At 40.3% G+C, this 14083-nt stretch overlaps 1 protein-coding gene across 1 annotated transcript in view; it reads left to right on the top strand.

Moving 5' to 3' along the window:
- The first annotated feature begins 480 nt into the window (after nt 1-480).
- The window catches only part of SYNPO2L (synaptopodin 2 like), a 192867-nt gene continuing 179264 nt past the window's right edge, over nt 481-14083 (top strand). Inside the window, exon 1 of the mRNA XM_073596682.1 lies at nt 481-751. Within this exon, the coding sequence (XP_073452783.1) occupies nt 647-751 (105 nt within the window). The 5' untranslated portion in view covers nt 481-646. The remainder of the gene's footprint in view (nt 752-14083) is intronic.

A 14083-nucleotide genomic window follows, 5' to 3' on the forward strand; every position in this document is an offset into this window, starting at 1 on the left:
TTGGAGAATCCATTGGAGGAATTTGACACTACCATTTTGCTTTGTAATAGCAGCAGTAATTGGGTACATGTGGAAATGCATGGGTCATGGAAAAATGTGATAAGCCAAAGTGTGAATTACCTTGACAGCAACCATGCAAAACTGAAATATTTGTTTGGATGGAGCTGGCCTTTACCAGTGCCTGACAAATCTAGAAATTTGGATATTTGTCTATTATAGCTTTGTTAAAAGCATTGCACCCAATGGTGGCATTCAAAGAATGTGAACAGGTGGGTGAAGAAAGGGTAAAACCGTATTATTATTAAAAGGCAGTTCAGAAAGACATGCCTATAATTAGACTGAATGAAGGTTTGTATGACAAGGCTGCACAGAGCAGTAGGAGGGATCTGTTTTCAGAGAAGGGGTAATGTTAGGGAGGGACGCGAAGAAGTAGAGAGCAGCAAGATTGACATGACATGTGCTGGGAACACCACTGGCCTCTTCCCAAAAGTATCATTGACTCATCGTAACAAGTGCTGAAGCTCCCAGAAGAGTTTAGTGCAGCCAGGATCCACAGTCCTGCTGTTTGCTTGTGTACACTTGATACAAGGGAAAGGAGCTGTGATGGAGATCATTTAGTCAGGCTTTCAGAACAGAACATACAAGCATGGGTAGCGACGACCATATCATCATCACCTTGTCCGGAGAAGGTCCCTGGGGCTTCAGACTGCATGGGGGTGCAGAGAAGAGCTTACCTCTTCTTGTGTCAAAGGTAAGCCCTGGTATCAGTACTGCCACCATAAGGCCAAGTGACCGCACTCACTGACACCTCATCAAATTACTGTCTTATCAAAAAAGCAGCCTGACAGTCTAATTATTATTACATTTTGCAAAACGTATCCCATATCCATATTTCATGTCCGAAATTCCATGTTCCATTTTTTTGGGCTTTACAGTTCTGGTGGTTGTACAGATATGTGCAGCCACATAAACGTAAGTATTCTATATCTGTCAAAGCAGTGTAATTTAAGAATATGTGAAGTTTGTATGAGATATACCTTATTGCTAAGTCACTCTAAATTTTATAGCACTAGAATACTGAGGAAGCCAGGTAATGGCACCATCTGCTAAGGAGACCTATTTTAATCTGCAATTAAGCTACATTGCTCCAGTTTTAAACTGTATTTTGTATTTACCATACTTGAAGCATAAATAATGCTGATGATGCATTGCTGTCAGATTATCACTGCCACATAGCATCATATTTTGCAAGGTCATGACCAGTAGTAGGGAAAAGCAAGTATTCTACTCGTATTGCACAAGTGGCCTCTCTCAGTGTTTAGTCTCTTAAAATTGCTACGTTATATTCATTTCTTCATGAAAAAAAAATCTCCATTTTCATAATGATTATATTCACCTTTTATACTGAATTTAAGTATTTTAGAACAGGAGACCTACTGTTATTTTAACCCCTCTTTACACGGCATGAGTGTAGTTAGGTAACGTTGAGGCTTTTTTTTTTTTCCATGTTTGTGTTTTTCAAATGGCTTATAGTACAGAAGCAGAATTGCATGCTTTTTTTCAGACCTTTAACGGGAACACCTAAAAACTCAGGCAAACATGCATTTTTTAGTTACTCCTAATAAGGCCTATGGGGCAAAAAAACATGATTATGCCCCAAGAAGATCATGCATTTTTTTTTTTTTGCGTTTGTGGTGGTAATAGGTCTATTGAGAATATAAGGATTCTGCATCTTGTTGTTTGTTTAGGAATCGCGCAACAAAATGCTCAGGTGTGAATGGGGGCAGAAGTGCTTTTCATGCTACAAATCAGGTCAAGCAATGGTTTTGCAATATATCTTCCCCAAAACTATTTTTTTTTTAAGAGAGTGGGGTAGAGTTTTTCCTGTCTGGGATGACGTTTGGAAGATTCATCTTTTCTATTGTCACGAGAACAGAAGGTGATAGGAAATCAAAAATGTCACAGTAATCATTAGAACAAGAAGTTATCAGAAATCTTCCAAAAGTGACACATGTTTTAGTGACAACTGTCTAAAGGATTTCCCCCTCACTTTGAAAAGATTTTCTTTTACATCCTTTTGTTGGGAGTGTGCTTACTTTAGATACCTAATCAATTGCAGGGGAATGTGTCAAAAAAAGAAAAGAAAAAAAAATACTAGTTTTTGCACACAATTGGGTAATTGGCATTAACACCATGTCACACTAAATATTCGCTACTTGTTTAGTAAGTCATATTGCAAATACACTAGTATTGCGGCTATCGTGTTTGGTTTTGTTGACATGGCCAGAGTAATCACTGTAAAGCACCATCATCCCTTGAAAGTATAAATTGGACAATAGAATGTTTGGGATGGGATTTTAAAGGTGCAAATAATTTATCAAACAGACCACTGTTAAAACGTAATAAATTTAATGAACAAAATACAACTAAAAACATTGGTGTAAAGGTTTAACCATATATTGGTATACTGCAGATGAAGACATATTCTGAATGTCAATATATGTCTTCATCTGCTGTATACCAATATATGGTTGAACCTTTACTCCAATGCTTTTAATTTAATTTTGTAAATAAAATTTATTACGTTTTAACAGTGGCCTGTTCGTTAAATTATTCGCACCTATAAAATTCCATCCCAATCATTCCATTGTTCAATTTTTAGTATTGCGGCTAGTAGCAGTAAAGCACAAGCAATGAATGTATAAGCAAAAAGCAGTGCCTGCATGAAATGGAGAAATATGGCTGCCCCATGTAAATACCCTGTGTATTTACAAATGATACATAAAAACAAGGATTTTAAAATATTAATATGCAGATATGAAAAAGTGCACTAAATGATCCCTTATTTACCTGTTTATCTAAAAAAATGTAAAGACTATACATTCCCCTTAAAGAAGTTAATTCATGGCCACAAAGTGTAGTTTTGCCCAAATAAACTAAATGCATTTTCATTTAATTTAAAAGGCTACACTTTGGTCCACTAACTATTGTAGCATCTTTTTATTCTATTGGGGTCTGCTGTCTGTGGTTCCGATCACCTTATGCTCCACTCTTTTTTTAACTTTACAAATAAACTTACATTAGGGAGGAGATCCATGAAATAATTATTTCAGCTAAGAGATGATATGTTAGTTGTGATATCATTTATCTCATAATGTAGCATAGCTGTGACACCATTAAACACATAAGGAAGAATAGCTGTGACATCAGTAATCCCAAAAGGTATGAAAACCGCAAAACCATTTAGCGAACGAGGGAATGTAACTAACAGTAGATGTGACATCAATGCTGCTCATGAGGAAGGACAACAGTAACACAATTTCTCTCAAGAGGTAGGATATATTGAAAATCTTAAAATGTTATCTTGTGACATTGGATAGATGTGACACCATTCAGCCCATGAGGAAGGACAGCTGTAATATCATTTAAGATAGATGTAAAATCTTACATCCCATGACATAGGATAGATGTGACATCATTCATACCATAAATTAGGATAGATGTGACATCATTCATTCCATGACATAGGATCCAACATCTTTCAGCACATGAGGAAGGACGGCTGTGACAAAATTCATGTTGAAACATAGAATAAATGTGATATCATTCATCCTATGACAAAGGATAAATGTGACATCATTTAGCTCATTAGGAATGATAGCTATGACACATGTATCTTATGAGGAAGCATAGTTGTGAAGTCATTCATCTCACATGGAAGGATAGCTGTGACATCAATCAGCTTATGAGGAAGGAGAGCTGTGATGTCATTCAGCTCATAAGGAAGGTTATCTGCAATATCATTCATGAGAAAGGACAGCTGTTTGATTATTCAGCAGTCCTATAGGAACAGATGGCATATCCTGGTTAACTAAGAGTCATACATTTATTAACATATATTGCACAAATAATTTTGGATATCTTGGATATCTTTCCAGCACAATGAAGGCTTCTCTTTTTGACACCTCCAAAACATGATATGCATATGAGTCATCTATAAAAAGGGCGATGTATAACATGAAATTCCTGAATAAAAAATATTTGCCATCTAAAAAAGTGGTAACACCTTCAGTGGTGCTCACTATGGGCCGATACAAATAAACAGGAATCAGTAAATAAAAGCCCCCATTTTTTTGTGATATGAAATTTGTTTATTCCTAGTGAAGCATGTTTTTTTAAGGCTTTTTACCCATCATCAGTTGCTTTTGAGGTACAATCTGCAAATGTGATTTGTTCTAACAGGGAAACATGGGTCTTAGAACATTTACAGGTTTATTTTCATTTGCTGTAGCCTCCCTGGCGGTATTCCCGAGTGTGGCTCGGGGTTAAAATTCAGTACCATTAGCGGTAACCCCGAGCCACACTCGGGATCGCATTGCAGGATCCTGGGGCGGCTTTACTTACCTTGTCCCCGGGATCCTGCGATGTCCCCAGCAGTGTCCGAGGACTCCGTCCTCCTCCGAAGCCTCTCCGTGCCAGGCTCCGTTCCCTGCGAGCGGCGCGATGCACGGGGGCGGAGCCTGGCGGCAAATTAAAAAAAAAGTAAAAATCATAACAGATACAGTACTGTAATCTTACAGATTACAGTACTGTATGAAATGATTTCACATCCCTTTTGTCCCCAGTGCTTTGGCCCATGCCCTGCATGCAGTTTTACATGATATACACTGTTCTTTCTGCCTGGAAACTGGAGATTGTCCATAGCAACCAAAAAGTGTCCCTTTACGTCAAAAGTGGCTTTAGACCAGCTAGAAAACAGCGATAGTAAATTAGAACACTTGCAGAATTGAGCGATAGTGAATTGTGGGGAAATTTATTTTATTACTATTTTTTTTTTTTTTTTAATTATTTATTTTTATTTATTATATTATAATTTATGTTTTTGTGTTTCAAACTTTATCATACCCGGGATATCTACTAGACTCTGGTTTGGACAGATTTAAGTGTGTTATTGTTAAGATTTACAGACCTACAATATAAAACGCCAAATTTCCATGCAAAATAATTGTACCGCTTTCAGTACCTAAAATCCGAAATAATCATACCGCCAGGTAGGTTAAGGCATCTGTATTTTTAAAATAACTTCACTTGAAGGTATGGCATGGAGGGACGTGAGGTGAGGCTGATGTGATCAAATCCGCCATCTATATGTCTATCCCCATTCCCCTGTTTATCGGTACTAGTACTTATGTAGTAATTCCTGGAAAATGACAAGCAGAAGATTAACTGTCAGAAGAATATCACTTCTACCTAACAGCACTAGGGTTGTGGGCTTGAATCCCAACCACAGCACTATCTGCCTGGAGTTTGCATGTTCTCCCTGTGCCTGCGTGGGGTTCCTCCGGGTACTCCAATTTCCTTCCACACCCCAAAGACATGCTGGTAGGTTAATTGACTCCTTTTTAAATTGGCCCTAGTATGTGTATGGACAAATGTGAGTTAGGGACTTTAGATTGTAAGCTCCTTGAGGACAGGGACTGATATGAATGAATAATACATATGTAAAGCACTGCGTAAATTGACAGCACTATATGAGTACCTGACATAAATAAATAAATAAAGAATAGAACAGCGCTATGTATGACTTTTAAAGGAAACCCTACAGAGAAATATATGGACAATTATTGTTGACGTCCAATTCTAGTTGTCTGGCTTTACTACTACCTACATCACACATTCAGAACAGTAAGCAAAGTCAGAATTCCTGATCTACATTTTGACATACAATATACTGAATTCAGAGACTCAGCGTGACAGTCAGGTAACCAATTTTTTTAGGAAAGAGATCAGAAATGGCAGCCTATATAGTTCTGCAGTACTGGTTTCCTTTATAATAGAGGGTGGGCTAAGCAGAGGACATGGAGATAAATAATATATCCATACCAGCATCACCTCACCTGGAATCATTAGCCTGCTTTCCTCACTATTAGGGTCAAGAGCCTGAAACTGATATCTCTGACCAGTGTATCATGCAGAAGAGAGTATTTACCCATCCATTCCAGAAGTGTAAAGTCTTAATAAAAACACATTTCAAAGAGGAGGGGATATTTGTGGAATGCGAATACTCACTACCAACATAGGTAAAATCACAGATTTTTTATTTTTTCATATAGAGGTGTTTACAAACTTTCGCGATTAAAGATCATGAATAGATCCATAATGACATCAATACTGCATACACGCGCCAATTCCAACAAGTTTTTTCAAAGTCCACTTTTCCAAGGATGCACATGTAGTTTACATGAGAAAGATGATCTCTTATTATGGCTAAAATGGATTGTTGTTAAAGTCCCTTGAACAGTTCATACATATAATGCCATAAGAACCTCTTCAAAATGGTGTCAGAGGAGGGAAGCCAACTACGCATAAGGGGAAACAAAGAGCAAAGAGTGACCCCCTAGGAAAACATCCCTCTTGGAACAATTTGCTAACCACATGGAGAAAGAGCATAGCAAGTTTTCATTGAAAAACAATGAGACTTCTGAAATATGTTTTTATTCAGCTAAAACATACTATACATGCAAGTGTAAAAAAATAATGATTTGTCAACTGTTGGCTTAAAAAATCCAACCTGTTCATCAAAGTAGAATTTTATTTTAGTTATATTCATATGGCTTTCAGGATATCAATGAACTCATTATCATGTTCAAGAAACCAGTGGTGAGATGATTTGAGCTTTGTGACATGGTACGTTATCCTGCTGGAAGTAGCCATCAGAAGATGGGTACACTGTAGTCATAAAGGGATGGACATGGTCAGAAACAATTCTCAAGTAGGCCATGGCGTTTAAACGATGCTCAATTGGTACTAAAGGGCCCAAAGTGTGCCCCTTAGAAAATATCCCCCACACCATTACACCACCAGCCTGAACCATTGATACAAGGCAGGATAGATCCATGCTTTCCGCTCACCCAACAAATTCAATTCAAAGCACTAACAACTACTTACAAAGCCATCCACAACTGTGCCCCCAGCTACATCACTGGCCTAGTCTCAAAATATCAACCTAATCGTTCTCTTCGTTCTTCTCAAGACCTCCTGCTCTCTAGCTCCCTCATCACCTCCTCCCATGCTCGCCTCCAGGACTTTTCCAGAGCCTCTCCAATTCTATGGAATGCCTTACCCCAATCTGTCCGATTATCTCCTACTCCATTAGCTTTTAGACAATCCCTGAAAACCCTCCTCTTCAGAGAAGCCTATCCTACCCACAAATAACAACTGTACTTTCATTTTCTCCATCTGATCATCCCCCACAGCTATTAGCTTTTATTCCACTTGACCCTCCTAGATTGTAAGCTCTAAAGGAGCATTGCCCTCTGATCCCTCTAACTGTACTGTCTACCCGCATGTTGTAAAGCGCTAAGCAAACTGTTGGCGCTATATAAATTCTGTATAATAATAATAATAATGTTGTTTACACCAAATTCTGACCCTACTATCTGAATGTAGCAGCTAAAATCGAGACTCATCAGACCAGGCAGTGTTTTTCCAATCTTCTATTGTCCAATTTTTATTATGTAATTATGAGCCTGTGCGAATTGTAGCCTCAGTTTCCAGTTCTTAGCTGACAGAAGTGGCACCCGGTGTGGTCTTCTGCTGCTGTAGCCCATCTGCTTCAAGATTTGATGTGTTGTGTGGTCAGAGATGGTATTCTGCATACCTTGATTGTAACAAGTGGTTACTTGAGTTACTGTATTCTTTATATCAGAGGTAGGCAACCTGGGGCCCTCCAGCTGTTGTGGAACTACATTTGGAATTGCAAGGCTGGCAGTTACAATTACTCCCAGAGGTATGATGGGACTTGTAGTTCTGAAACAGCTGAAGGGCCCCAGGTTGCCTACCCCTGCTTTATATAATCTCAAACCAGTCTGCCTATTCTCTTCTGACCTCAACAAGGCATTTTCGTCCACACAACTGACAGTCACTGGATATTTTCTCTTTTTCGGACCATTCTCTGTAAATCCTAGAGATGGTTGTGTGTGAAAATCCCAGTAGATCAGCAGTTTTTTAAATACTCCGACCAGCCCGTCTGGCACCAACAACCATGCAATGTTCAAAGTCACCTAAATCCCCTTTCTTCCCCATTCTGATGCTTGGTTTGAAATTCAGCAAGTTGTCTTCAGCACCTCTAGATGCTTAAATGCATTGAGTTGCTGCCATGTGATTGGCTAATTAGCAATTTGTGTTACCAAACAATTGAACAGGTCTAACTAATAAAGTGGCCAGTGAGTGTATAATAAACAAAGTGTAACTTACAAATGGATAGATGCTGGCTAGTTATACTGCTTGATCATTTCTTAGATGTATTAGGAATGTATGTTTTTGGTGAGAGCACTGTGTTTGATTTCTGGTCTGCAGGCTTACTAGGGCCTGAGAGTTGGAACTCATGGCAGGGAGATCTCGCTACCAGAGCATCAGATACATACAGTGTAAGAAACACTTGGCACCCCCTATTACCAAATTATTATTGTTACTCTATATGGCAAAACAGAATATAAAAATCCATCAACAGTATGTCCTGATGGATATGTAAATGATCTAGTTTATTTACATGCAAACCATGCATTCAAATTTTAAGCTGTAAAATTTTCTTTCTCCTCCTTTACATATGCAATAATAGAGCAGGAATATTCCACCCAAATATATAAAGAAGCTAGAAAGGAACACAGACACCATAATTGGCAATGGTATTTTTGTTGCTCTCCCATGGGGCATCTGCCATTAAAGACACCGTCATGTGTATGGCCAACTACAATCTTTTAAGACTTTGGAATGACCTATGACACACAGTTGTCAGCGGGACATGCTGAGAAATTTCTACACACCAAATTCTCAGAAGGAGCATGGTCAGAAATTGACCAACTGGCATTTGAGACACCTGTCACTATTGTGTGTGTAAGGGCTAGTTTACACTTGCTTCAAAACATGGCTTCTGACACGCTTTGTTAAAGCTCTCTGAACGCCAGCCAAAGCTCCTGTCACTAAATAAAATGGTTAGCTTACAGTCCTGTTTTCACCTTGCATTTGCTTGGTGCTTCGATTAGGCTTTGACGAAGCTTCGGTGGGGCTTCGATAAAGCTTTGGTGGAGCTTTGATGGGGCTTCGATGAGCCTTTGGTGGGGCTTCGGTGAGGCTTCGGTGGGGCTTCAGTGGGGCTGCAAGCGAGCTTTGCCATAGACTTCTATGGAGGCTTTGAAGACGCTTTGAAGCACCGCTAAAGCTACATGGGGTATAATTTTTGAAACAAAGCAAAAGCAGGACTGTAAGCTAACCATTTTATTTAGTGACAGGAGCTTTGACTGGCGTTCAGAGAGCTTTAACAAAGCCTGTCCGAAGCATTGTTTTGAAGCAAGTGTAAACTAGCCATTAATTTTTGTTAAAGCCGAAGCAAGTGTAAATGAGCCCTAAGCAAAAAACAGCTTTTAGAACTATGGCATCACCTATGATACTGAACTGCATAGGGGAATTCAGTAACACGACATATCTGAGGCTGAGACTTCAAAACATATTTGTTAAATAAAATGAAGAAGACATAATCATTCAATGAGTTCACTGGCTCCGGTAAGGCTGCTCGCTTGAAATAAGACTCTCTTTTGGTGCGGAGCAAGAAAGTGACTCAAAGCATGAAAACACACAAATGACTGTCAGATCAAGTGGTAATTAAATCCAATTGCTTTAATAACTTATAATAAGATCATTTAGAACAGCGTTTTGGCCGCTAACACAGTCCCCCTTCATCAGAGCTTAAGTGGACTTCATGAGACAGATTAACAGACAGATTAATGGATAGCCTGTAGGTTGAACAAATGCAATCTAGCAGGTTCCTCCATCCACACAAACGGCGTGGATGGATGAATTCCCCCTGCCGGGCAGTTGTATTCTGACAGCTACTAGCACTGGCTCCCAGAATGTGCCAAAAGTGCCTGCAGTTTCCTTTATTCTCGCACAAATAGAGCTTTCTTTGGGTGGTATTTGATCACCTCTGCAGTTTTGATTTTTTGCACTATAAACAAAAAAAAAATGAAAATTTTGAAAAAAAACCCCAATCATTTTTACTTTCTACTATAAAACATATCCAATACATATTTTTGGTAAAAAAAATCGCAATAAATGTATATTGATTGGTTTGCACAAAAGTTATCAGGTCTACAAACTATGGGATATTTTTATGACATTTTTATTTATTTTACGTTTTTTACTAGTAATGGCGGTGATCGGCGATTTTTAGTGGGATTGCGACATTGCGACAAATCGGACACCTAACTGACACTTTTTTGGGAACCAGTGACATTTTTACAGTGATCAGTGCTACAAATATGCACTATTACTGTACTAATGACACTGGCAGGGAAGAGGTTAACATCAGGGGCGATCAATGGGTTAAGTTTGTCCCTAGCTGGTGCTTGCTTACTGTGTGGGGGATGGACTCACTGGATGAAGAAAGAGATCCGTGTTCCTACTTAGCAGGAACACACGATCTCTATCATCTTCCCTGTAAGAACGGTGATCTGCCTTGTTTACATAGGCAGATCACCGCTCTGCCTCTCTGGGGAGCGATCGCGGATGGCCGGCGGACATCGGGTCCGCCAGACCTGCTGATTGGCACCCCCTCAGAGAGTTCTTTGCCATTAGGTGGAATGTTAAACTTCCAGTGACCAGTATGAGAGAGTGAGAGCGATAACACCAAATTTAACACCTGCTTCCCATTCAAACCTGAGACCTTGTAACACTAACGAGTCACATGTATAGGAAAATGGCTAATTGGGCCCAATTTGGACATTTTCACTTAGGGGTGTACTCAATTTTGTTGCCAGAGGTTTAGACATTAATGGCTGTGTGTTGAGTTATTTTGAGGGGACAGAAAATTTACACTGTTATACGAGCTGTACACTCACTACTTTTTTAGCAGAGTGTCATTGTAGCAAAGTGTCATTTCTTCGGTGTTGTCTCATGAAAAAATATAATAAAATATTTACATGGTGAAGGGTGTACCAACGTTTGTGAGATACTGTGTATATATATATATATATATTTATATTTACTTTTTTTTTTTTGGAAGGGGGGGGGGGGGGAGCACCATATACATTAGTTATTGGTAATGGTGTGTAACCCATTACCTGCGGACAGCTGCTTCTGCTAAACATCCTGTGTTCAGTGCCTCCACAGAGGATATAGTCTTCCGATGACAGCTGCACATGTATGGTGTGAATAGGAAACGCAGCTTCATGGACATAGTGTGATCAAGCCCTAAAATGTAAACATGTGTGACATTTCAGCCAACTTATACTAATAAAATAAAGAGAGCTCCTGAACAATGGTAAAGTCCAAGTAAGATAGACTTTTTATTGATAAAAAGGGTTTCCAGGGGTTATATGGAAAATCAGAGAACTTCCAATAACAGGAATACTCAGTCTGTAGAGAACTCTGATTTTAACATAATCAGCTTTAAGGGATGGTGGGATTCTTTTAGCAGCTGGTCTGGCAGCCCTATCAAAACCTGACAGAGGTTCCAAACCATCTCTATTCTATAAAAAAAAAATACTTTGACTGGAGAGTTCCACCTCAAGAAACAGCTTTTACAAAGACCTATAAATATAACCTACAATATTAAAAAAAAATTGGGGGGGGGGGGGCATACTGGAAACTGACCACTAGGGAGGGAGCGCGAACATTGCCCCCCCCCCCTCGCTACGGGGGACCTGTCACCTTTACCAGGTACCAGGCCTATTGCCTAATGATATATGATATGAACAAACCCTAATCCTAACTAGACTGGGCTGCCCAGATATACCTCTGCAAGGTAGTAGTCCATTGTGACACTTCCCATGCTTGGATGTCCTCCAGAACCCTGGTGCCTCTGATGGACTACAGGGCTCAGTAGTCCCTCCTCACTGTACAGGCCAAGACTGAGAGATGAGCCGAGAGCCCTAGACCTCAGCCTTTCCCCTTTTTATACCACAGGTGGACTGGCTGGGACCAAAAAGCCAGAGAACTGAGCACACAAAACTTAACCCTTTCCCTCAGCCTGGACCAGCCTCTAATTTACTAAGGCAGATATATTACAACATGCCTAAAAGTACCCTTACTTGCAACTTTTGTGTCCATTTAAATCTTTCCTTACAGCTGAAATGTAAAAAAAAAAGGCCGGCAACTATTGGTTGTTAAGGAGCTAGGCCGCCGCATCCTTAACAACACATGACCCAGGTTCCCCTGTTGACAGCTGAAGTGTAAATGAAGTCCCGGCAATTGGAGCTATCAAAAAGAAAAAACAGCCGGGCAATGTTTATTAACAACATTGCTCAGCCGCTGAAACAGAAAAATAAAAAGAAATAGTTTCTTTTTGCATCTCTCTCTTTATTAATTTACAGAGCAAAAGGATGAACTTAGATCTGCAGATGAAGTCAGGTTAAAGCAGGGGTGCCCAACCAGTGGTCCGGGGGCCGCACGTGGCCTGCGGAGCCCTCTGATGTGGCCCACAACTTCCTGCTCTGGGATGGCAGGTCGGCAAGCCCAGATGGTGGGTTGCTGACCCGCCATCCCAAAGCATCAGTGTTGTGAATGAAGTCGGTGGTAGAGGAAGCAAGTGGCTGCAGAGCAGCATAAGCCGATGCTTCCTGTATAGCGCCGCCTCCTGTCACAGGCGGAGTGATACCAAATGCGCTCTGCCTCGAACAGCAACAGCCGGCGATACCTGAATGGAAGACTGTTATTAAAGGTAAGTTTATTACTAAAATCACAGTGTAAACATGGGCATACTGGGCTGCTTTCAAACTGATCCGCAGGTGTAGCGCAGAATACCTGTGGGTTATCTTGGTGTGGCTAAACCACAGCCCATCAGTGTGAAAACAGCTTTAGGCCCCTTTGACACGATCAGTCAGATCCAATCAGACTCTCCGTTCACCTCTATGGAGCCGCAGATGTAAATGCTGACTTGTGGCTATTTACACCCACATACCTCCAATCCGACCCACAAAAAAAAAAAAAAAACAAGAGGGATCTGTCCCCATCCATCTGGGCAGATCAGAAGGCTCTTAGAGTAGATCAGGCTGTGTCGGTGTCTGCTTTGCATATGCAGAGTCGGCATGGATTTGTCATCTGCCCGCTCCACTCATTGTGGCCTGGATTGGTTACCAAGTCGCTTAAGTGGCCCATGCTCTTAAAAAGGTTGGGCACCCCTGGTTTAAAGCAACCTGCCAAGTAAAAAAAAATATCTCTGTTTAACCCCTTATTAACCCTGAATTTACTCTGATTTCAATCAGCCTTAATTAATGCCTTATTCTGCTTCTCCGTTTAATTATTATTTTCCTGCTGATTTTTTTTTTACTTCTATTTTATAAACTATTAATAATTAAAACTTTTTTTTTGTTTGCTTTTTTCGTATTCATATTTTTATACATTTCACACTGAAAAAGAGCGCAAAACTAAAGGAGAGGTCCAGCCTGAGCTTGTTTGGCTGGGCTTCTCCTATGGGTCACAGGAGTGCAATTTGTTTTCAGCAGAGAGTGGGCTGAAGTCCACTCTCTGCTGACGTCACAGGAATCAGTCCAGGTACTGCGTCATCACGACAATAATGTCTGGATCCGCCAGGTGCCTGGACTGATACTCGTCTTAGCCTCTCAGCGAGCCGCTGAGACCCCGAGACAGCCGCTCCCCGCCCCTCCACAGCTCAGCGTTCCAGTGAGCGTGGGAGGGCAGAGTGGAGAGCTGTTGATTGACAGTCAGCAGCTCTCTGCTTGGGGAGCTATGAGAACAGAGCCATTGCCGGTGTTCGATCCCTTGGTTCTCAGTATAGAGGCGCCGGGGTACAGATGCAGCATCGGACTGATGCTGCATCCACCTAGGTAAGTATGAAACTGCAAAAAAAAAAACAACATACTTCTCTTTTAAGAAAAAATACATTTATTTAATTTGTAAATGACTTTTCAGTGCCTTGTACCATTGCTGACAACTGAAGTGTAACCAAAACAGTTGCGGTAGGTGTCGGTAATTGGTATCGGCGAGTATTAAAAAAAGTATTGGTACTCGTACTCATTGTAAAAAAATAATGGTATTGGCGGTTCCCTACTTCTGGCTGCAGACATCA

The sequence above is a fragment of the Aquarana catesbeiana genome, linkage group LG08 (genome assembly GCF_042186555.1).
Source record: "Aquarana catesbeiana isolate 2022-GZ linkage group LG08, ASM4218655v1, whole genome shotgun sequence".
NCBI classification, from domain to species: Eukaryota; Metazoa; Chordata; class Amphibia; order Anura; family Ranidae; genus Aquarana; species Aquarana catesbeiana.